Source organism: Falco biarmicus, chromosome 9 (assembly GCF_023638135.1).
Source record: "Falco biarmicus isolate bFalBia1 chromosome 9, bFalBia1.pri, whole genome shotgun sequence".
Lineage (NCBI taxonomy): Eukaryota > Metazoa > Chordata > Aves > Falconiformes > Falconidae > Falco > Falco biarmicus.
In genome coordinates this window covers 25,491,336-25,515,331 of record NC_079296.1, presented here as the reverse complement: position 1 = coordinate 25,515,331, position 23,996 = coordinate 25,491,336, and the positions used below count along the sequence as shown (strand labels likewise).

The window sequence follows — 23,996 nt, the reverse complement described above, 5'->3', positions numbered from 1 at the left end:
AGCGATAAGGAAGAGACAACTTCTCTGAGCACTAATGGGTGCTGGCAGCTTCAGACTAGACAGGTTTGATCTCTGCCTCCCACTGTCCCTGCTCCTCTGGCTATTTGGGAGCAGCGGCAGAGCTGAACTAACCTTCAGACAACTGTCTATTCACAGCTTCCAGGTATTTCAGATATACTGACGACTTTTCTTCCTGACATGTTTCATCAGACATCAAAAAACAATGAAAATAGTCTGCAAAATCATAAGATTTGCACCTAAAACAGGCAGTGTGGTGAAAATTATCCTTAAAGACATGTGCCTACCCCAGCAGGCTGGTGGTCTACAGACAGAGAAAGCCACTGCAAGGGAGTGGGAATGTTTTACCCCAACCTGCTTTCTCCTGAGCTCTCCTCTGCTCTGCACACAAGGGATCACAGCCACCTTTGACATAACCCTTGCCAATGCACAGAAGTTCAGTTCTGAGGAACGATGAAGTCATGGAGCAGCCTGCTAATTTTCTGGCTCTTTCCCAGCACCCCAGGCAAAGATAATAGCAATAATAATTCGACCAGTGAGTCAAGCTGGATCATGGTCCCTGGAAGGAAAGCCACACAGGGTACCTTCATGGGAGAAACGGGAGAGCAGAAAATGGGTCATAAGTCCTAAACAGGTGCTCCATCTAACACTGCCTTCTGATTCACATCAGGTGCCTCATTGCACTCTACCCACAGGCCACCAGCCATGCGAGCTCCAGGTACGTCACATCCTGTTCTGGCTCAGAGCCTTCAGCTCTGCTAATTAAAAGGGACAAAAAAAACCAAACAAAAAACAAAAACAAACCAGGCTGAGCCTTTCTTACCCATAAGCTGCTGGTACTCCTAGCACAAGAGGCACATGGAGCTCTTCAACTCAGATGTGCAGGCAGGGCCACACTGGACAACCCATTTGATGACCCAAGCTGGGTGAATCCAGCTCCTTCCCCCATGGTACCAATAAGGGACCAACACAGGCACAAAGATCCTTGCCACTAAACTCACAGCACATCCAGGGCCTCCCCATCAGTGCTAGTCTTTGTGTAACCAGCAGCTTGCAACAAAGAGAAATAAAGCCACGAAGATGTCAGATCGCATCAGAACAGGGCTTGACAGTACATGTTTTTTCCTCAAAGCATGCTGACATTTTACAACAGGTCACTTGTAACAAGGACACTCACATTCTCCTTGGAATAGCACCGAAACCCAACACAGCAGCCCTCAATCCCTTACAATTCAGCAATGCCAGCAACCATATCCATACAGCGCAGAGGTTCCTACAAGAGTGATCCTGAGACATTCAGTGATGGCATTGGGAAACAACTACCCTGGGCAAGAACTGGGACAGTACACAGGCATCTCAGAGGAATAAAATCAGCAATGCACCTCACTAACTGGAAAGAAACTGGGCAGCCACTGGTAAAGGAAGAGCATTTTACACTCCCTCCGTGCTGTACAAAGCTGAAAAACACACAAAGTCCAACTACAACAGGAGCAGAGTACCAACGGAAGAGGAAATCTGTACTGATGTATCCATCCCCGCCCTTGGGATAACACAGGCACATTTAGAGACCTCCAAAATGACCTCAAACATATAAACATCTAGTGAGATAATGCACATCAGTAACTACTCAGTCCTCCGCAGAAGAGCAAGTGGTCAGGGAGAGGGGTGGGGGATCCCATTCATTTGGCTTCTAATTCATGTCTGCCATCTCCCAGGTCCTGCAAAGCTGTGAACAGGTGAAGATGCCAGCCCCTTCCCACTTCCCTGAGAGCAGGATCAAGCACATCTGGTAGACAGAGGCTCCCTGCAGGGCTTCTAAAAAGAGTCAGATGTTTTGGTGAAGGGTCAGCTATCTACCCAAAGCTAATCTGGAAGCAGAGAGGGGAGGGGAGGAAGTCTTGTTTAAGCTCCTCAACGGATGGTTAAAGGAGGCAAGCATCAACAGTGGGTCTCTTTAAATAGAGAATGCACTTCTAGTTTGGGATTATTGCATGTTTAATTCAGACAACCCCAATTCCAGACCAAAAGCCAGAGAAGCTACCCCATAAACAGATCAAACTTCAACAACCCAGAGAGGAGACTTTTCAGACTGTAAAACTTAGCAGAGGCCAAAAGGGGATTTGGATTTTGTTACCAGCTTTTTCTCTTCAGAACAATTAACTGACACCTTCAACCATCAACCACAGTGTCCTAACCCACCCAGCTTCACCACAGCACTGCTCAGCCAATGTATAAACCCTGCTGCACCAAGGGTCTTTCCAACAAACCCAGACTTGACCTTCCTGACATTGTTCTTGTTAAAAGCAAAGGGGGAAAGCAAGAAGATTGAACATTTCTGAAGCATTATCAAGCATAAATCAATTTTTAAAAGACCATCAGTATGGAGTAAGAATAGGCAATTAACTTAGAAAGCCAAAAGCTGTAAGAGCAGCAGTATCTTATGTTAAGGATATACCATACAAAAGGCATGTGGTTATTGATCCAAACTTCTGTATATCCTTTCACACACTGCTATCCAGGGCCCCCAGCCAACCAGGTAGTGTCGTGCTACCCAGCTGCTGACAGGAACACAGAGAGAGGCATTGCATATCCCTTGCCTAGCAGCAATTTCCAAGGGAGGGAGAGTGCTGGCTGAGTTCCTATCAAATAGCACTGGATCCAAGATTTTAATCTCTTCTCATTTGAAAAGCCCTGCATATGTTCCAGTAAGGTATTAATCTCTTCAGAAGTTTCACACGCAGGGATCATAGCAGAGGATTTATGTGCAAAGCCACCATTTTTTTTTATTTTTTTTTTTTTTACACTTTCTGGAGTCAAGGCCACAAGAGCTATACTTGTATCGTGAACGACATCTGCTCCAGGGAAGGATTCTTGGCATCAAGGCCAAGCAGTGCAGGGGCTTATGTGCTACTCGCATTTAGCCCTCTCCACATGCTCACAATGCCTAAGCCTTGCCTTCATCTCTCCAGGCACCACCATGGCCCTGAAAGATCACAATTAAAAGGAAAGGGAGTCACATTAAAACACCTGCAACTATGTCACCATTCACCAGAGAAACACATCATTAATCTGATGCCAAGGCACAAGTCACATGACCTTAAGGCATGGCATGAAGGTGTTTACGGATGCTTGAGGTAGAAAGGCTTTTTGATATTACAAAGCCACATAAGGCATACAGGACCAAGCTTTACGCTCTCTGAACTATCCACAGGTAATGGAGAGAACTAAATCCCAAGTCACATTTAAATTCATTTGAGAAGAAAGCAGTTGTTTCATGTTAAGGAAAAGAGCACAGAACCAAACTAATCGCAATCAATGGATCAGATGCAGAGAATTAAATTCTTTGACAGTGCAGGTTCACTTTCAGTGAGTTACTAAGGCTGCAGCACATGCATCTGCAGCAAACTGCGATCTAGGAAATGGAGTCCAAGACTTTCAGACCTGTGGGCCAATTCACTCATCAAAAAGAAAGAGATTCACAAGGACATGGATGACTATTATTTTTAACTGAAGTACTCCAATGCTTGTTTCTGAACCAAGACCCTATTTGTGCTGAATACCATACAGCCAGAGATTGAGAGTAAGTGGGACAAAAGGCAGATGGAGCACCGGTCACCCAAACCACCATTTAGTTTGTGACTTTTCTGGCCAAGAACCAGACATACAGGGATGTGGAACTGTTGTGCAAAACACAAGATTAGAAAAGGTGTACGGAGAGAAGAGTAAAGGGGAAGAACCAGATTTGCCACTAGAAACATTAAAGACAGCTTCCTGGAACAGCTTAAGTTACTGTTATTAAAATGCAATGACTATGATCATCAAGGAAATACAAATTTGCTTCTACAAGCAAACGGGAAATATTGTTTTTCAAAACTGTAAATACAGGATTTAAAACCTTGTTTTCTGGTTATTTTCCAAATAAGAAATTAACAACATCGATTTCTCTTGGCAATCAGGAAGGTATTGTTACCAGGTCTTTTGTATATCTTTGTGCCTAGCAGATGTACTTTTCTGATGCTCAATTGCCGCCACCTTTCAGGTGAGATAATAGCCTGCAGCCCTGTCAGCCACAATTCACAGCAGCAGCTTGTAAAAGCTCAAGTAGCCTTTCCCACCCGAAAGTGGTAAATGAGTAATTGACTGAACGCACAGGTCCAGCTGGCAGCCCGAGAGAACACGAGACCTAATACATCCACTCCTATGAACTGGGCACAAGATGCTTAATTCCACGGTAGATGAGAGCTTCAGCTTTACATCTACAAACCAGCATCTCTCAGCAACATAGTGCCCTCTAGCCTTAAGCTAGGTTATGGTTTAAGCCTTAGAGGAAAAAGCTCGGTGATACGAAATACTAATACAAAGCTTTATGTCCGATCTTTGGCCTTACCTTTCAAACAACCCACCCAAATGCCGACCAGCTCTGAAAAAAACCTGGAAGACGTGCAATGCCAGGAAACGCAGTACACTCAGAGCGATTTCACACCAGGCACAACACCTCCTCCGATTCCAAAGCAATACCAAAGCTGGATGCTTTATCTTCTCTATATGCAAAGTCCACCCTCCTCTGTATCAAAAATACGGGTTGTAATTGAAAGAAAGAGTTAAGGATTTGGTGCAACTCAACCCCTGAAACAGCCAGAGGGAGAAGAAAAGATGCCTTCTCTACTTATGTGGATAGGCAAAAGCTGCTCCACCATAGGCTGCAAACTTCGGCAGGCAAAGACACTTCCACAGGACACCCTGCAATACTGGAGTCTGGAAAGGCTGTTAGAAGTCCTCCTGTGATGCTGCGCTATTGGCAGGAAGGTGTGAAAGGAGGAAGGTGAAAAAGAGATGAAAGGGTTGCCAGACGCCGAGTCTACTTTGATAACCATGCAAACCAGCTCCCCCCACCTCAAAAAAAAAAGAAAAAAGTTCTTGATGTAACTCATGGGAGAACAGGAGCGACGATGCATTCAGCAGCCCTGGTCTGACCCAGCAAGCTGCAGCGGCTGCTCCGCTCCCCGCCGGGCACCCCGCAGCGCCCGTGCCGGGATGGAGACAGACCGGGCAGCCGAGAGTCCCGTGCTTGGCATCTCGCTGAGCAAAGAGGGAAGATCCACCATCAGAAGGAAAGGAAACTTCAACACGATAACGTATCAGGGAAAAAAAAATAAAAAATTAAAAAGCCAACGGCCCAACGGGAGAAGGAAGGGCGAAGAGAAGGAGCCGCGCTCCCGCAGCAGCTACCTGTCCGCACGGCTGCCGGAGCCCGCGGGCGCCTCACCTGCCTCCCCCGCAGGGGCCGGCCCGGGCCAGCGGGGCCTGCCCGCGGTCAGGGGGGCTCGGCGCCCCGCGGCAGCACCCCCCGCCCGGCGGGGCACCCCCGCGCCCGGCCCCGGCCCGGCCCGCCGCCCCGCGTCGGCAGCAGCCCGCCCCGCGGCGGGCCGGGGGCTCGGCCGGGCGCCGCCGCCACTTACGTAGTGCTTCGAGGGGTTCCTGCGCTTCTCCACGTCCACCACATTGGCGTCCAGCACGCTGTAGGAGAGCATCTCGGCGCAGCCCGCGGCGGGGCTCCGCCGCTCCCTCCCGGCGCTGGCAGCACCCTCCGCCGCGCTGCCCGCCGCGGCGATGCCGGCCGGCACGGCGGGCGGGAGCAGGCAGGGAGGATGCCCCGGTGCCGGCTCCGCCCCGTGCGGCGGCGGCGGCCGCTCCCCCCTGGCGGCGGCCCGGCCCCGCGCCCCGCCGCTGCCTCAGGCTGCGCGGCCAGTGCGGCGGCGGCGGCGGCGGGAGGGGCGAGGCCCGGCCGCAGGCCCCGCCCCGGGGGCGCCGGCGGGACGGGACGGGGGCTGGGGGGGGCCGGGAGCCACCGCCGTGTGGTGGGGGGCGCGGCCTGCCCCCGGCCCGGGACCCCTGCGCCCCGAGGGGCGGCGGCGGGAAGGCCGGGGGACCCTCGCCCTCTCCCTCCCGGCCTCGGCCCGGGGCCGCTGAGACACCGCGTCCCGGCCTCAGGGAGACCCCGGGGGCCGCCCGAGGCCGAGGCGGGGCGGCTGCCCCCGGGGCCCTATAGAAGACGACCGAAACCCCCTCCCCGAGGCCAGGCAGGGTCCCGCCGTGTGGCCGCAGGCTCCAGGGGAGCTCGGGGCCGGCCACCCTCGGGCAGTGCCTGGCAGGGGAGCACAGCATGTCCGGGGGTCACAGGGACTCTCAGGTGGCCTCTCTGAGCTGGCCTTTGTACGTGCACACATCCATAAACGAGCAGCATCCTCCCAGTCACACCCCAAGAAGCGCCTGCCCTAGAAGTTCCAAGGTTTTTCTTTGTTGGGTTTGGGTTTCTTTCTCAATAATGCATCATGACTTTCTTTGCATATGATTATTTGAAAGTTACATAAGAAATGGAAACTTACGCGTGATCTTCCAGCCCTCGGCTCGTTTCATGACATTAGCTATTCACCAAATTAACTGAAGTCACTAAGATCTCTCATTCTTCTGAAGCCTCTCCAGCCACAGTCCATATGGATTTTCCAGCAAGCTTCCCAAGTGCTGCAAGCCCAGGGGCACAGAAAGGTCCCTGTTTCTTGCAAAAAAAGCCCCATATTGACAGTGAGAGCGGTCAATCTCCATGGCATTTCATCGTATCTGCTATAGGCACAGTTTCTGAATCGCAACTCTTACAAGCGTTATTAGGCCTGCAACCAACGATCGTGAGATAGACACCAGAGTCTCAGAGCCTCAGACGCTTGAGCTTGAAGGCTGACATTTGAAAGCGGTTGGCATCAAACCACAGCTGGTTTCCACAAGCAGCTTAAAAACAGAAGGAAAACCAAGAGCAGCACCATCAGCACTACCTGCTGCATAATGTCAGGAAAAGATGCTGTGAGTCAGCCTTCTCCCTCCTCAACTACTACACACTGTTTACCAAAACTAACGAGTCAACACAAAATGCTAAAATCCCAGCATGCCCCACCTAGGATGTGCACAGGTATACATGAAACCAATTTTTGGTGATGGGGACGGTGACAGCAGGGAAAAGCTGATGTGCCCACCTCTGTTGTCACTTTTCAGGCTTGTTTTTTCTCCTTCAAAGCGTTCTCTTGCCCCCTCTGAGGGACTTCCCACCTCTAATGCTCATGCATGGCACAAGGCAGCAGAGCAATTACGTTAGAAACCTTTAATGTTTACAGACTGGCCAAGTCCCTGGTGTGCAGAGCAAACAAAGAAGATTCTTCCTTGAAAATGTAAATATTCAAATAACCCATTGATAAAATTATGCCTGGCGTGGCCAGTCTTTTGGGTTTTGGATGCCTCTCCCTGTGAGCCATTACCAATATACACCACACACTCCATCCCCTTCTCCTATCACCCTGACCAAAAAAGAATAAAGGGCCCCCCTCCATCACTGAAAACACTCAGGGTTTGTTTTAGAACAGCTTTCAAAACATGTCGTTCTGAGGGAAAGAGACAAAACGCATCATTCTCCAAACACTCTGCTCCCTCCTTCCTGACATTTTTACTAATTGGCATCTTCTCATCTGCTTTTGTAAGGATGGAGCTGCTGTTTCCAGTCAAACCTGAGACCAGTGGTTTGTGCTCCCTTGGCATCAACCCCGTACTTCCACAGCATCCCATCCACTGGTCACCTTTCCTCTCTTCAACACAGCTTGATCCTCCACTGCCCCAGACAACATGCCCTGTAGAGAGATGAAGCTGGGTTAATTAGCACTGATAATACACAGCTGTGGGCTGGCTTCAGGGGCGGTGGGTTGGCCGATGTAGACAAGGTGCAGCTGTGGCTGGTTCTGTTAAGTGGTTGAGAGCCAGTGAAGAGAGAGCAGCCAAGGAAGAAGCAAGAGAAGAAGAAGAGAGTGTGCCCTGGATGAGTTGAGGAGAAGGCAGCAGAGGGACTGTACCAAGAGTATGCTGGATGAGATGGTAAAAGACCTTGTTACAGCCGGCTAGTTTGGAGAGTGCTGCGACACTGCCCCAACTTCAAAGCCTGTCCAGCCCCAGTATAGCTCTGGCTCTCCTCTTTCTCCATCATTCGATAGCTTTGTGCTCACCACCACCTCCTCCTCTCCTGGTTTGTTTGCTGCTTCTGTCCATCTACATAAGAAAAATGTATGTTGCTAGGGGCATGGATTGTTCTTTTAAAATATGGACAACACCCAGTCTAGTGGGAGTCCAACACCAGACTATTGCAAGACTGGCAGAAAAACAACTGAAACCCCTTGCTATGCTGCAGGATTGGGAAAATCTGCTTCTCTCTAAAGCAGCAGCTGGGAAAATGAAGCTGACAGCACTTCCCAGCCTTGTGCTGGAGAGCCAGGCTCCAGCTGCTGAGACTGAATGAAAGGAAGACTGAGTACACAGCGAAGAGCATGGCAGGCTTGTTGCATGACCGAACCCCACGTGCAGAAGACCCTGGCCCTGACTACGGCCAGGAACACACAGGCAGAGGCACTGCAAATTTTTAGGAAAATATATAACTCTGTGGATTTTAACCCTAAATCTCCTAGTATTTATATTTTTTTCTTAAAGTCTCAGTTACTGAAGTCCTATCATTACATGAGAATCACTGCTATTAATGACAATTTAAATACATATATTGATATTACAGCTGATTTAGTAATTCACCTTTACGAACTCATGCTTCCAATAAAATTCTGAGGAACACCTGGGGGAATTCAGACTTTTAAAGGCTGAGGTAAACCAGCTATTTTAAAAGCTTTTTTCTACTCATTAGCTAGGGGGGTATTTGGGCAAAGATATTTTTTTTCTTTTTTTGACCAAAGAAGCCAACACATCAGTCTCACAGATCTAATACAGCTACAGCCCAGCAACCTCAGCTCTGCTCCAATTAAACAAAAGCTGATGCATGACAGAACGTGTGACTGTCTCAGAGCTGGAACATGACTTAAGTTTTCATATATCAGGAGGACTTTGTCACACTGGCAAATTTTTTGTAAATAAGCATTTGAATTGTAAATTGAAAACACTTGGATCGTGAAATCAGTGAGAAAATAAAACAAGGGACAGGGCTTTTCTGTGCTCCATTAGGGCTGATTCTAATGCCTCTTAATTAATTCACAGCGTATCACGTGTTGAGAAGTAAACGCTCCTGAATATTAACCACACTATGGTCTAACAGCCCTGTCTATTGTGGCTGGAGTTGTTGTTAAGGATGACTTTTCTTTCTTGCTTTTGCTTCTCTATGTTCTGGTTGGGCAGCCAGGTCGAACACAATGTTTTCCTGTCCCACTAGCTAGAAGAGGCTACAAGGGTGCTCAGCGACCTCGGGGAAGCAAAGTACCCCATGAGCTCAGCCCCCTGGGGGAAGGGGAGCCGTTGCAGTGCTGTGCATGACAGATTAGCCACACAACTCATTACTGGCAACTAGAGTTGCATGCATAATCTGCTAGACATGGTACTAGAGATGAGCCCCTTAGGGGTTTTTTGGCTCTGATGTGCAACAGCACAACACAGAGCCTTTGTTACACTCCCATCTCAGCTTCTGTACTTGCAAAAACCTCCGCTTCTTAAAAAGGCTGCTTTCCATGCAGTCCTTCCACTTCAGGGTTTCAACATACGTGTCTTTTGACAGGAGCAACAAGAATGGCAGAGCCTGTCTGGCACTGAAATCTCAAACTCTGAAACACAAAGCACAATACAACCTTTTTTCCTATTTTTTAAAAGCCAATTGCATTTCATCTTCTGGAGAGATTACTGCTCTTCAAATGAAATGCGCTCTGGAGATAAATAGGCCCAGCTAATGTGGTAGAAGGGAGCTGAAGAAACCAGCTGCAGTCCTAGCAGAGCGGCCCCCCAGCACAGTAGCGTGCCCCTTCCCCTCCCAGCCTCCTCACCAGACAGCGTTGCTTTATCAGCCCCTGCGTGCAATCTAGTCTAATGGAAATACCAAAATAATAATTCCCCCTGCTAGCAGCGTACATGCTTCCCCAACAGCATAACAGCTTTTACTTACATTATGAAAGAGCTGCTTCACCCTCCTGACTTAAATTATAGATTATCCTTTTCTTGAAGCAGCTATCTTACCGCTTAACCCTTTCACAACTACAGTTATTTTTCAGTCCTCTCTTACCAGTTGTGGATGAAGGATTTCGAACTGCAGTATGCGCACTGCATGCTCTGCTTAGGGTAGTAGCAGCAAATTGCAGACTGGTTTTCATCCACGTATACCTTGTACTTTTTCATTGTTACGAAGGCTTTGTAGATATCTGTTGATGTGGTTAAAAGAAATAAAGCAAACCCAAAGCGCACTTTTCTTTACGTAATATATGTCAGGCTTATGTTTGCGGCAGCTGAAGTTTTCCCAACTGATCGCAGGTTTGTACTGGGATTCCCCAGGTGTCTTCCTGGGTGCTATCCATGACTTTAGTCACTGTCACTGTTCTCAAAATAGCACATTTTGAGACTAGCTTCTGCCTCATCTTCTGCAAAAAACTTGGCAATCCATCAGTGAAAATGCAGGTGTGTTGCAAATAAAGTCACTCTAGGAAGAAGTAGTCTTTCTTCACATTTTCTTCCCATGTTAAGTCTAAGTACATACATGGACTCCAAGTCCTCCTTATTAACAGGTTTAAAATTTCCACCAAGACCTTTAAAAACTTGAATTTCCTTCTTCACTATTTTTACTTATTCAACCCCTTCTGAAACCAAGCAGTAATTGTATTTGGCTGCACATTCCCTAGAAAAAGTAGAAGAGTTTATCTATCAATATCCAAACCAGAAAACCTCTGACTGATGATTGTGAATTATAAACACATACCAATAAAATCTTATGAAAACTTAGTCATGGAACTGCAGTTAGACCACAGATGACAAAAGCATGACCTTGACACTGTAAGGAGAAATACGTAACAGGCAGCCTCTACACCACTCAGCAGTGGAAAGCATTGATTTCTTCTAATTTATTTTTTTTTTTAAGTTACATTCCTGTAAAAGAAAATTGGTTTTCCCAGCAGAGATGCTTTTTGGACCTCTTCAGCAGCAACATCATCCCATGGGTAGACACAAACAGTATTTTTTTTCCACCAGTCATTCCCAGGTTAGACTTTGTAGGGCAGTAGTGGAGACACTTGGAAGACCAATCGCCCTGTAGAATGATTATCACTTAAAAAAAGGAATGAGATCATCCCAAACCAGAAAATGTATTGTGGAAAATGGAACTATTATTTCTCTAGCAAGGCTTGGTATAGGTGTGCTTGGTTGGTTGGGGTTTTTTTCAGTTTGGAGCAGTATATACACCTTCCACATAATTCCAGGCATTTATTTGGATCCAAGTATGTGTTAAGCTATGGCCGTGCAGCACCACAGATGCAACCGTAAAGACTGTTTCACTAATGGGAGTCTTTCTCAGCCACTGGTCTAATGACAGAGACACACACAGAGACCACCTGTGAGACAAGGGCAGCTTCTCATTCAGGACCATTTCCATCGGTTAGTAACAGCATCTGAATCAGTGACAGTTACATTGTCCTGAACATTTTGATCCTCAAAGGCATTCTGATGGCCAGCTCTTACTTTAGCATCTACTTTTGAGCATCCAAGGCATTGGTCTTTCAGAGAGGACAAAATACTCTGCAGAACAGAGGAACTGTTAAAGGACAATATAACAAAGGCAGAGGAAGAGCATATAAATATTACTGTGCTCCATATAAATTTGTCCAACTGTTTATAGTAAATGTTCTCTTACTCCATTTTTTTCCTGCCCTCATTTCCTCCCCTGCTTTCTAATTGCAGAAAATAAAATAGTACAAGTCCTTGCTTTTATTACATGCAACACCTGCTGCATGTTCTGAAACAGATGTCTAAAGCATCATTAGGCAATTATTTCTTTAGCCTTTTTCAATGGGACTAATTTCAAACATCTTTGTGCTAAATCCTCCTCCCTCAGCTTCCTCTGTATTTCTCATCTTTTCCTGCGTTCAGAGTTCCAAAAAAACCTCCTCTCTGTATCAGTCTGCTCCTGTTAAGTTTGTCCTGGATCACTGTACTCACAGAAGGACAAAGAGAGAGACTAACTACTTTGGACCAGGAATTAAGTTCAAGAGATTTTACTGGGGGGGATGGGGGGGGAAGACAAGGTGAGGGAAGAAAACAATGAGAGAGTATTAGTCAGCAGTGTAGGCAGTCGTTTCAAAACACCAGCTGGCTTGTTACAGCTCTGGGGTTTTTTTGTGGACATTACAGTAAAGACTACTTTTACAAGAACACAAGGACAATTCCTACACTTTCAATGTGAATGACTTAAATTTTGGCAACAGGAGAAAAACCCAGCTTCAAGCACCTTTTTCGTTTCCCTACCACCTGTGCACCCGGCCAAGAAAAGCAGATGTTAGAATCAGGTAGGCCTGCAGGGCTTGCATAACTATTGTTGGGGAAAACATTTGAGGGAACCGATTCATCCCTCCTGTTTCCAAATATCACTGTAATATTTGGATAAGGTCTTCACTCCTGGGAGGAGCCATAGACTTTCCCGGTCAACAACAGACTTGGCACAAGCTTCATTTAATCACATTGGCTGTTACACAGTGACACATGCTTGCGATTTATCTTACCTTGATCACAGCAGAGGCAGGACATCTTTCCTGTCTGTCTGCTTTACTTCTAACTTGGGGAAATTAAAAAGAACAAAGAACTAGGTATCTCAGCCTAAATCTTCTAAGGAAACAGTGGCTTAGCTGCAGCCACTCATCCAGTTCTCAGGCAAGATGAGCAGATATTTTGGCCTTTACGTTCTTGTAGATTCACAGCTTGTTCGTTGCCAGCTAAGGTGGCAGAAGGCTCCAGTTCTAGCTGGTAGGGAAGGAGCATTCATTCTTCCAATCAATAAGAAAAAGCAAGCTGAAACAAGAGCTGTACAACATGTTGTGCCAGGTTAATTGGCACCGCACTGTTCAGTGGTTCAACACTGGCTGAAAATCATTCCTTTAGGTTATTTCTTTCACTAGAAAATTCCTGGTTATGTTATGCTCAGGCAATCTTGTTAATCTGGGCTGGATTCAACTTGTAAATTACTGTGGCTAGATTAGTATAGCCTCCATTGCACATTTAAAAGCTATTAGTGGGAATGGGCTGGTGGCATCCCTAAAAATCAGTTGCTCAACTTTGTACCCTGACGTAGATGCTGTAACTTCACCAGATTTTAACGGTTTGATTTGCAGTTTCCCATCACCAATGTCTGCCTTGGGGTGATCTCTATGATCAGCTTCAGGAAAAACAGTCCATTTCTGTTGAGTGCTGCAGAACACTTACTTCTTGTGGCAGCTGAAGTTACTGAAGTTACAAAAGCAGGTTCCTTGGGACTGTCTCATGTGTGGTTCCTCCAGTGTTGTATGACTGAGTTTCTTCCTGCCCCTTAATAGAAGCACTAATTTGGGCTTCCCTCTTCTATCAGTGCATCCATTTTCTAAAAAATTGCAAGACCATAACAGTTCAGGGCCCTTCAGCCCTCTTAGCTAGCCAACAGATTACAAAGTCACTTGGGGTGGTGGGACAGAAGTTGAAAAATGCCCAGACACAGAGTATAATCACAGTTTCTTGGAAAAAATAGGCTAAAAGAGACACACTAACTGGAAGACACACAACCTTAAAGTCCATATCAGTTTCACAGATCATGTTGGCAATGAAATCTCCAAGGATATGAAAGTGGCAAGAAGAGACAGGATAGCTTCTGGCAATGGCATTGACTTGTGCTTCCTCAGGTTTGGGCAAGACAGAAGTGTTTTATTTTTTTATTATATTTCTTCTGTACTTTGAAATCTGCAAGAAAGCCACTACCAGAGTCTTTCAGGGTGCTATCGGGTCTTTGGGAGGGTGGGGGAAAAAAGTGTTGTTTTCCTGAAACTGCAGCTCTTTCCTGCTGCAAATTACATGGGGAAGAAAGGTCGAGTGAGGTGGATGATACCTGCCTCTTCTGGTGCCTAGACAAGGAGCAAAGCACAGCCTGTCAGAATCAGAACGAGCTGCGAACAGTGCCAGGTCAGTTAGGCAAGGGGATTATACTGGAACTTCCAACTGCCAGATGCTGACAGGGTATTTGAGTTAGGAAAGAAAATGGGAACAAAGTAGAGAGGAAGGAGGTTTGACCAGGATCCATGGTGCAGAGATGAATCATGACACTGTGAATGAAACGAAGGGCTTGAGAAATGACAAAAGAGAGAATGGAGAACAGAAATAGATGAAAGAAAGTAGGGGAAAGCCTCTGTGCTTGACAGGGCATATTGCTGGGAATGAAACCCAAGCTGCCCGGCTCAGCATTTCCCTGCTGCCAGCAAAACATCCACAAAAATGGTTCTGTAATGCTGGGGCACCTGGAGGATGGTAACCAATTATTATAACTATTTTTTTAGCTTTGAGGCTGAACTTTTGTTTGTTTGCTAGCCTGTAGCATTGGGGCAGGAGGGCTGGGGGCTACACTGAAAGGTTACAATAAAGAAAGTAGTGCCACACTGATAGGAAGTTTCAAAATTCAGGTTGCCCATGGGATCTAAACTTGCTCCCTTCCCATTCAGAGGTAAGTAAAAAGATACAAATCTTTGCTAGGCACGTCTTTTCCCCACAGGATCGGTTTACTCCCAAAGTAAGCCAAACTGCATTTCTTTGACATGCAGATTTTCAGTACTTTTTCCTCGTAATTCTCCATGTGGCTCCATGCCTCACTGGCTACTCACTGATGAATTTTCATTCTGAATAATAAATTAGCAACTCCTATTTATGACATTCATCGCTGGAATACACAAGTATGCACAGATCCACAAAATTAACAGCTTTCAGTCATGTAGCCAATCTTTACATTTCTCATTTATTACTTGGAAACAAAAGCTTAATTTCCAAGGTAGCTTATGTAAAATACATACTCTCTTGGGCACCAATTTACAAGCCAAAAATCTGAGAACAAGAACACTCAGAATTCATTTATCTGGATTTCTATTTTTAAGAAGCCATCTAAGAAGTCATAAGAGGGAACAAGATTCCAGGAAAAATATTCGATACAAATAAAAACAGGGAGACCGTCACTGCTTTATAGGACCTGGAGAGCAAAAAGACAAGACAGGCAAAGCAATATGCATGGAAAGAGAGGCACAGAAAGCTAAAGCTATTGGCAGAAGTGGGGTTTGGATTAGAACAAAGTCCCACTCCAGCATCTGCCCATTCACCCTCTCCCACACAGCCACGGAGTTCTTTTCCAACAGCTCAAATCAGCAGATCTAAAGAGCTTTTAATGACCAACATTAAGAAAAATTGAGGCTTATACCCTGCACAGGGAGCTGTATTACCCCCAATTTACAGAAGAGGGAAACAGAAGCATAAATCAACCTCATCTCCTCCCTCACCTAAGCAAATGGTAGAGTTCCTTTGTTTCCTCACCAGAAAAGCAATCACCTTACATTTTGCTAGAATACAATATTAAGATTCTTTGGCAATTTTTGTTCTCAGGTGCTGCATTTCTATGGAAACATACCTTTTTAAGGTAACATAAAAACACTGACTGCTTTTACAAACTCCATTTTACTTACCTGCCTTTCACTGCCATAACTGTTTCTATGGAAACCAGAACTGGCCATGAGGCAGGCCTACAACATGAATTCTCACTTGTCAGCTTTACATTAAAGTGCCACCTTCAAAGTCCTTTAATAAAGCAGTAATAATTGTGTTGCCTAACGAGTTTTCAAATTAAACAAAACAAGAAAGCGCACTTTCACTGAATGCTCCGCACAATATTTCGTAGGTGTGGTCTAAGAATTTTAACAGTGTGCATGATATGACTCTCTTGGTTAAGGATATGATCTTTAAACAGAGAGACAGTTTATTAGCAGTAAAAGCCCTAGTGTGTGTAGTTAAGACTTAAATAAAGGTGACTTATACCAATATGGGTATGTCTAGACTGCTGTCACAGAAGCATACTGTAGAGATACTGAGTAAGTGAGTAAATCAACCTACAGTGAGCTCTGTGCTCCCACAGCTAGCTGGGGTACTTCTGTGCAGGGAATATGCATATGGTATTCCCTGTAGGTACGAGAGAGGGAATGCACTCAACCAGAGTAAGTGTTAGTCTGTGTTGGATGGGCTACCGCGGAAAAAATAAAGCATGTAAGCTTAAGACACAACTATTCTGTACCGTTAATTAGAATGTGTGTAACTTAAATCTAGGCTCCTCAATTAATATTACCTTAACCTTTCACTCTTGTAAAAACTGTAGGCACTCTTGTGTTCATTCATATTACTTCCCTGAGTTAACTCAAGTGAGAAAAAAAACGTTTGCTTGTTCTTGGGGAGCAATCTCCAACAGAACACACCCTCCATCACAAGAGTTCAGCATTGCCATTAATGACCAACTTTAGGTTCTTTCCAGAGTTATCTGTCTCTCCTAAGACAAGTTTCACCTCATGGAATTTTTCCAACATTTAGGTTGGAAAAGACCCTTAAGATCATCAAGTCCCACCATTAACCTAACACTGCCAACTCCACCACTAAACCACATGCCTAAGCACCGAATCTACATGTCTTTTAATACCTCTAGGATAGCGACTCAACCACTTCCCCGGGCAGCCTGTTCCAATCCTTGACAACCCTTTCAGTGAATAAATTTTTCCTAATACCCAATTTAAACCTCCCTTGGCACAACTTGAATCCATTTCCTTTTATCCGATCACTTATAACTTGGGCGAAGAGACCAACACCCATCTCGCTACAACCTCCTTACATGTAGTTACAGAGTGAGAAAGTATCCCCTCTGAGGTTTCACAGCTATCAGTGCTTTTAAACTGCAACAGGGGCAGGACAGAGAGGGTAGACATTTTGTGTCTGCATCAACCTCCGAGCATAGAAAATAGGTGGGCAGGGGTTTTAAGCAGGCTTTACACACAGGAACATATCTAAAACACGGGAAGTGCAGCATCAAAGTTGGAGGCAACAGAACCCATTAGAATTTATGACTACACAAGCTTCAAAGGAGAAAGAGGTAATCCTGTTTTGAATTTATTTTAAAGATATTGTAATCCTGTATGAATTTATTTTAACGAGACCCTGAAGAGCAACATTATCCCCAGACTATCCTTTTCTCCAACATTTAGCTGAGCAGAGCTCCTCCCAAAAGTCATCCAGCCCACACATTTGGCTGACACCCTCAGAAGAACAGGGTCTGTCTTCTAACCTACAAGAGATCACCTTTTCTACTGGGCTAGTGGTGTTCTTTTAACCCTTTCTCAGCAAAGTCAGCTTCTGCTAATACAGAACATTTCAAGAAAAGGGCTGAACCAGTCTCTTAAATTAGATGTCGTGCTCTTCCATATGGTCCAAGACACCACATAATTTCCTTTAAAATATCCTCAAACTCATGCCAAGTAGGTGACTTGTCCATAATCAAAACATAAGGTTAACTCCTGAAGCGAGTATAAATTCAGCAACCAATATTCCAAACTACTTCTTCCATAGATAGCCTTGTTTTTAAGCATCACTTCAAACTGGTTAGTAATCAGAGCAGGAATCACAGCACAACATGGTCGGGGTTGGAAGAGACCTCTGGAGATCATCTAGTCCAACCCCCTGCTAAAGCAGGTTCAGCTACAGCAGGCTGCACTGAGTCGTGTCCAGGTGGGTTTTGAGTATCTCCAGAGAAGGAGACTCCACAACCTCTCTGGGCAGCCTGTGCCAGCACTCTGAAAAATCTGAAAAGCAAATTTCCCCTGTGGCAAACCAGACCTTTTTGTAGGTATAAATTAAAGTTGCAATTCTCCTCAATACCACTTCAGTCAGAATCTGGACTTCTTTCCCTGATTTCCAAAGGCATTCATGGAGGAAAGAGGACACCCCCACCCCTCAAAAAAACAAAAACAACCAAAACAACCCTACAATTCTTTCTTAATCCTTTTTTATTTCCTTCTGCACAGGTACATCCTTTCAGCACCTGTTCAGGTCCATATTAAGATCTGACTAGAAGGCACCCACTGAACACAGAGCAGCAACACTAGGAGTAGGGCAGCCTGCAGGGAAATCAACTACTGAGCCCTGCAGCAAGAGGGAATTTACAGCAAAAGAATGATTCATATATAGTACATTCGTCCATAATGGAAAATGATCTCTTTAAGGCCAGAGTTTTCCACAGGCCTCTGAATTCAAATGCCAAATATTTTGTCATGCCTTTCTCTTAGCCTATATCTCACTGCAGCCAGGGCTTGGAATGAGGCATATAATATATCAACAAACCAGAGACCTGGCACACATGGGGCTACTCACTGGCTTTCCTCATGCATATGGTTTATTTTTCCCTGCTATGTCAATCCTTATAGGGCTTTACCACTACATCTCCTTGGTAGTCTGCTATTTCAACTGTAACAGGGAAGGTAGAGAGAAAGAAAGAAGGACACATTCAATCCTTTCTACTCTTTTCAAGTTAAAGGTCTCTCCTCCACACCATTAATTAAGCAGACAAGCCCCTACAGCAGCAAGCCCTCTCTAAGGATAAATACTGAACAGCTCTGGGCTTTGAACTATGGCACGTAGCAGAGTTGTGATTATTTCAGATCAAACGTCTTGCATGGTAACTTTTAGGCCAATGTTATTTCATCAGTGTCTTGTGTTCCCCTGCAAGACAGATATGAATAGTATTTTTCTGCAGAAGTAACAAGGAACAAGAAGTAACACAAAAGGCAACAGGGACCATGGAGATTACAATGGGTTTTGCTGTCTTTTGTATTTTCTTTTCCAAAGCATCTGATCTATGGTTTACCATTTGTGATATAGGAAGCAATTTAAAAATAAACAGCAAAATGGTGGCTGATTTTGAGAATTCTGGTCTAAACAGAATCCACAACAACATGCATCAGTAGTGCACATGGTAGCCAAGGGAATCCAGACATGCTTGACAAGCAGTGGGCAAGGTTGCAGGATGGGGAAGGGATGCAGCACCCCGTTCCTGAACATTACTTTCCAGAGAAAGTTGAGGACTGCATTAGTAGTGGAAAATCTATGCAAATCCAGGAATACATATTTACAGACATGGGTACACCAACACTGCTAGGAAAGACAGGAAAACCTTTTGATTGTTTGCTTGCGTGTCCTTTTTCTAGCTATTATAAAGTATACACAAAAAGAAAGATCCACAGCTATTACCATATGAAAAGATCACAAGATCAGTCTTTTAATCCAGAAGAATGAGTCTTGACATGACCACTACTGTAAAAAGCACTCTTTAGCAGTGACTTTTCTTTAGGGCTCACTGGATGTAAATGTGAGGATGGCCATGTCCCATCTTACTGAAGGGAAAGAGCCCACTTTCTTTTCTAGCTCCCTTGCTGTATTAGGATGTCCAGAATCAGTTTGATAAATTTTCACTAGAAATAGTGAGGAAGTCAGCAAGAATATTAAAACAAGTATTTGAACACCTTCTCTGGAGCTGGACAAAAAGCAGTATTTGGAGAATTAGAATGCTCTTTTTCCCTCCCACACGTAGACCATACCAGGTAGTAGCTTTTCAGGGTCACTCAACTGCTCCTTTTTCCCTCCTTTAACCTGAATGGATAATAATGAATGCATTTTATCTTCTCTCTTTAAAATGCCATATAATAACCTTCCATAGTGCTGACAACATCACTGTTACTCTCCAGTAGTTCCAAGACACGGTGTATCACCACTTCAGCCAGAAAGGGGTTGTAGCTCTGCCGAACACAACTCAGGACATGAAGGAAATGGCAACCTTTTTCAGCATCTGCAGAAAAAAAAAAGGAAAATGCAGCCAGGCGTGGAGGAAAGACTTCAGTCTAACTGCCTCTTTTTAAATATTATAATCCAGATTAGACATGAAAAAACCCCACAGCTGTCAAAGAGAAAGAATGCCCTAGGCACTAAAGCAAAGATGCATGTATTGGGAGGGAAGAGATCCAGTTTGTGCCTACAGTTCTTCAATTATCAATTCTTCCCACTGACTTTTTTGGAAAGTGTCAGAGCTTTAACACTATTACCGAGGTTGAGTTTTTGAAACTCAAAATATACAGGGCTTATTCAGTACAACCTGATGAGGAGGTTAATAACTTAAGGGTACCTCCACTGTCCACCTATGCAAGACAACCACTTTCTGCAACTGCAGAAGAAACCAAAACAAAGGAAAATCCTTTCGCTCATACCCAACTGGCAAAACGTCTAGCAGAAGGTCCGCGACCAGGGCCTGTAACTGCTTGCCCAATGCTGTCATCTTGTGGAAAATCTGCTACAGTACAACTTCCATTCACCCAGCAATCCCATCCCCACCCTTCAGGCTACTCAGACGATCACGGGAGTAGAAGGTCACAGAACTTCAGTATCAAATTGTATCTCCTTTTAAGAGGAACGAACCCCAAAAATGTACAACAGAAATGTAAAAATAATCGCGTTTCCTGGAGGGCAAGCCAGAGACAAGGCTCCTTAATGGCTGCAGTACTGCTCATAGCTACTGTGTGCCTGGTGGAACCATCATGTGAAGTTCAGCTGTCCCAGTCAACATTTCCTCCAACAGACCCTGTAAACCCACTAATCATCAGTGCTGCTGGCTCCCAGTCTCCCCAGGTGCTGAACTCCATGAAAGACTTATTTCTCCTCCATGGCTAACAATGGAAAATTAGCATAAATAAGACAACAGCACCAAGGACTTTCTACCTCCTCAGCCCTCAGCTCATGTGATCTAAGGTAAGTTTGACAAGGGTACTGAGAAATTGCCATGGGCCAGAGAGGTCCCTGTATTTTGTTGTTGTTGTTGCCACCTTTGTTTTTATTTTTGCCAGTCTCTACAATCAGCTGAGCCCTAGAACTGCCTTAGAGGCTGCTGCAAAAGTCACTGGTAGACAGGAGGCAATGCTGAATACTGGTAAATAAACAGTTCAGCCTAATTGCTATTAGGCTGCGAATGAGGCAAAGATATTTCTTTACAAGTCAATGATCCAGCATGACAAAAAGCCTTTGTGGCTGGTAGCCAAAAATGCCTTTGCTACCCTAGGACAGATAGGTGCAGAGAACAGAACAATGCCTCTACCTGGTCATAGTGATTGTTATGAAGTGGTAGCTGCATTTTGTATTTGTCATAAGTTTGCCATTAAAAGGTCAAAGTGCCTATCCCTGTTCTACAGTAACTTAGCTTAAGTCTTGATGAATTAGATTAGTGGCTCAAGTGTTATGCAACAGTATAGTCCATACTTTCCTCCTAGATGCTAGTAGAAAATGGCATTTTGGGGTAGCTGCAGACGTGTACAATCATTAAGCAACCCAGAAATAGTCCTAGTCTATGGCCCAACTTTGAAAGGAATATATTCCTTGCAGTGAAGTGATGCTGTCCCTCTTTCATTGACGTAGTGGGTTCCAGCTTTTGTCCACCAGCTGAGGTAAGCCAAGCTGCGCTTAACTGTCTTGCCTGACTACCACTATCAGAGAGGATGAGAGCTGTAGAACAACTATCATTTTCCCACTGTGGACATCTCACACAGGGTCCATTATGACATATTAAATTTGGCTTTGAGTGGTTCTGTTCTATTAGCCTTATCTAAGCCTAAAACCACAGCAAATCTGTCAAACAAAAAAACCCCAACAAACAAATCTGGACTAAGTTTAGGATTTTGCAGTTCAGTCTGGAGTCAAAATGTGCTGTCATCCCTTTCTGGCTGCCTTAAGCCTCTGGATAGACCCACAGTGGCCTCACATGAGGGCATTTAAGATCAGGCTGTTTGGAATTACAATTAGAGCCAAGGACTAGAATTGTCATGTAGGCATATTACGTATCAGGGTTTGTGGAGCTCTGACTAGACCTGCTGAGAATTTTTTTATTTGTACAATGCAGCTGGGTTGGGCCTGAGAACGTGTTACAACTAAAGCAATGGGGTGAGGCATTGCCTTGAAAACTGGCAGAGAAGTCAGTCATTGGAGAGAAGAGTTTGATTTATCATAAATCAGCCTTCCTGTCACAGAAGATTAATAATACTCTTGAAGGAAAATGGGTAGGAATTTCTTGCAACAAACAAGCAAGAAGCCCTTGAGGTGTTACCACGTTCCCATTTTCTACCAGCCTGCTCAATAGTCAACAGCGCAGCGGGTGGCTAGGACTGCCGTCCCGCCAGCAGAGGGGGGCCGACAGTTACGTTGAGCTCTGCACCCTGGCATCAGTCCGCGACAATTAAATATCTGCAGTAACCTGTTGGGTTTGATTGAAGCTTCTTGGCTTTCCTTCCCCAAAATCTTCTATTACCAGTGACCAGGACATTGAAACGGTCCTTCTGAAAACTAGCAAAGAGACACTGACCTGGAAATTGTCCTCTTTACAACAGGAAATTAAGTAAGTGGAAAGCTTCAAGGAGAACAAAAGGCTATGTAAAAGCAGTTGCTACTTCTAACTTGCCCAGTATGGAAAACATGGCTTTGAGGACTCAGAACTCTTCAAAGTCTTCTCTGTGACTGATCTACAAGTTTCTCTCTGCTGTTGACTCCTCCTGACTGGGAGAAAGAATCTCCCAATGTCTCATGGAGCACTGAGAGTACTTCACCACTGTGATAATGCACAAAAGGGGAGTTAAACACCAGTTAAACACAGGCAGTTGCTCACTGCTCTGTGTCAACTGTATACAGGTTCTGGCCTTTATAGTGGCACAATTGTAAAAAAAACCCAACCACCAAAGAACAGGTTCCCAGGAGAATTAGTCGATGTATTAAATGGGCAGGGGGATGATCTCACTCTGGTAGAAAAGATGTTTGTATTTGTTAATTGGATAAAAGACAACAAAACAATGTGATATGGTAACTGTTGCACTGAAACAGCCTCAGGCAAATGAGCACATCTTCACCTGCATACCCAGTAAAGTCTAATCCCTCCATCCTCCAAAGATACAGGACTTTTACTACCACCTACAAACCCTGTCTATAATTGTACCACTGCTCAAGGTAGCAAGTTGAAAACTCAAAAATAATAGTACTTCACTTAGCCTTTTTCACTGCAGGATAACCATCATGTACCAGGTCCTACAAAGCACTATTATAGTTACAATAGTATAAGGATATTAGCAATTTAAGTTTATATGCTTTATGTCCTAGTCAGTCATTTATTCTGTATTAAAATGCATTCTACCCCACAAAACAGCTGCACTCCAGCAGCAAGTGATCCCTGCTGACATATTCTGCCCAATGAATTCAAAGGAACTCTGTAGTAATATACCTGTGTAATTAGCAGACATTCAAGTCAAGCACAAGCTATCACTATGACAGTAAGATACAATAGGCTTGAGGGACAGGGATAACTCAGAAGTTACACGAGGTACATTATCTGAAAATAAGTGGGTTTTGTTAGACTGAAATCCCTACCTGCAAAGAATAACCATCTGAGCTCTACCTGAGCTTAAGATCTACAGAGACTATCCTACTGGCTTAAGTTTTATTGTTAACTTAGTGAAGGCAGGGATTTCACCTTTCTGTATGGTCACTTTTGTTTCAACTGCCCTCTAGAAACTAACTAGCAAGATTGACTACTTATTCAGAATGCAAAGCAACAACTGCTAGGTGCTGACCTAACTTCATTACGTTTGGTTCCTCCCAAAATCTAAGTATTCTTAAAAGATACAGATCTAAGATAATAGTTGCTTATTTCAGATATGAGCGCTTTGCTTCCTGCTGGGCATGCCTGCTCTTTCTCCATGCTCACAGGAAGCTGCCCTTGCACTCCTGCTTTTAGCTATACTGATTAGCTACACCAGCAATCTAGCTCCAAGTTCAAGGGTAAGTACAAGAAGCAGATCTAATCCAGCAGCAGGAGGAGATATTGTCATCAGTATATCAGCACTAGCTCATCAGAGCCCTGATCACACTGCTACTTACGCCTGGGTTTTCGACAGTCTTCTTTAATCACATCAAGGGTCACTTTAAGCAGCTCCTTATCATAGTCAGTCACCTGGAGAAAACAGAAGAAACACGCAATTTATAGCAGTCTATTTCACAGTAGATGGCATGGCTGAAAAACAATCCAAGGTCAT

At 44.8% G+C, this 23,996-nt stretch overlaps 2 protein-coding genes across 3 annotated transcripts in view; both read right to left on the bottom strand.

Annotated features, from left to right (window-relative positions):
* Positions 1-5,634, bottom strand: part of SH3PXD2A (SH3 and PX domains 2A) — a 272,044-nt gene extending 266,410 nt beyond the window's left edge. Inside the window, exon 1 of one of the 2 annotated variants that reach the window (XM_056351801.1) lies at positions 5,478-5,634. In XM_056351801.1, coding sequence (XP_056207776.1) covers positions 5,478-5,549 — 72 coding nt within the window. In that variant the 5' untranslated portion in view covers positions 5,550-5,634. The remainder of the gene's footprint in view (positions 1-5,477) is intronic. The other variant, XM_056351800.1, reaches the window with a different exon arrangement.
* Positions 5,635-14,793: 9,159 nt separating this feature from the next.
* Positions 14,794-23,996, bottom strand: part of STN1 (STN1 subunit of CST complex) — a 46,023-nt gene continuing 36,820 nt past the window's right edge. Inside the window, exons 9-10 of the mRNA XM_056351042.1 lie at positions 23,842-23,914; positions 14,794-19,726 (exon numbers count right to left, since the gene is read on the bottom strand). Coding sequence (XP_056207017.1) covers positions 19,569-19,726; positions 23,842-23,914 — 231 coding nt within the window. The 3' untranslated portion in view covers positions 14,794-19,568. The remainder of the gene's footprint in view (positions 19,727-23,841; positions 23,915-23,996) is intronic.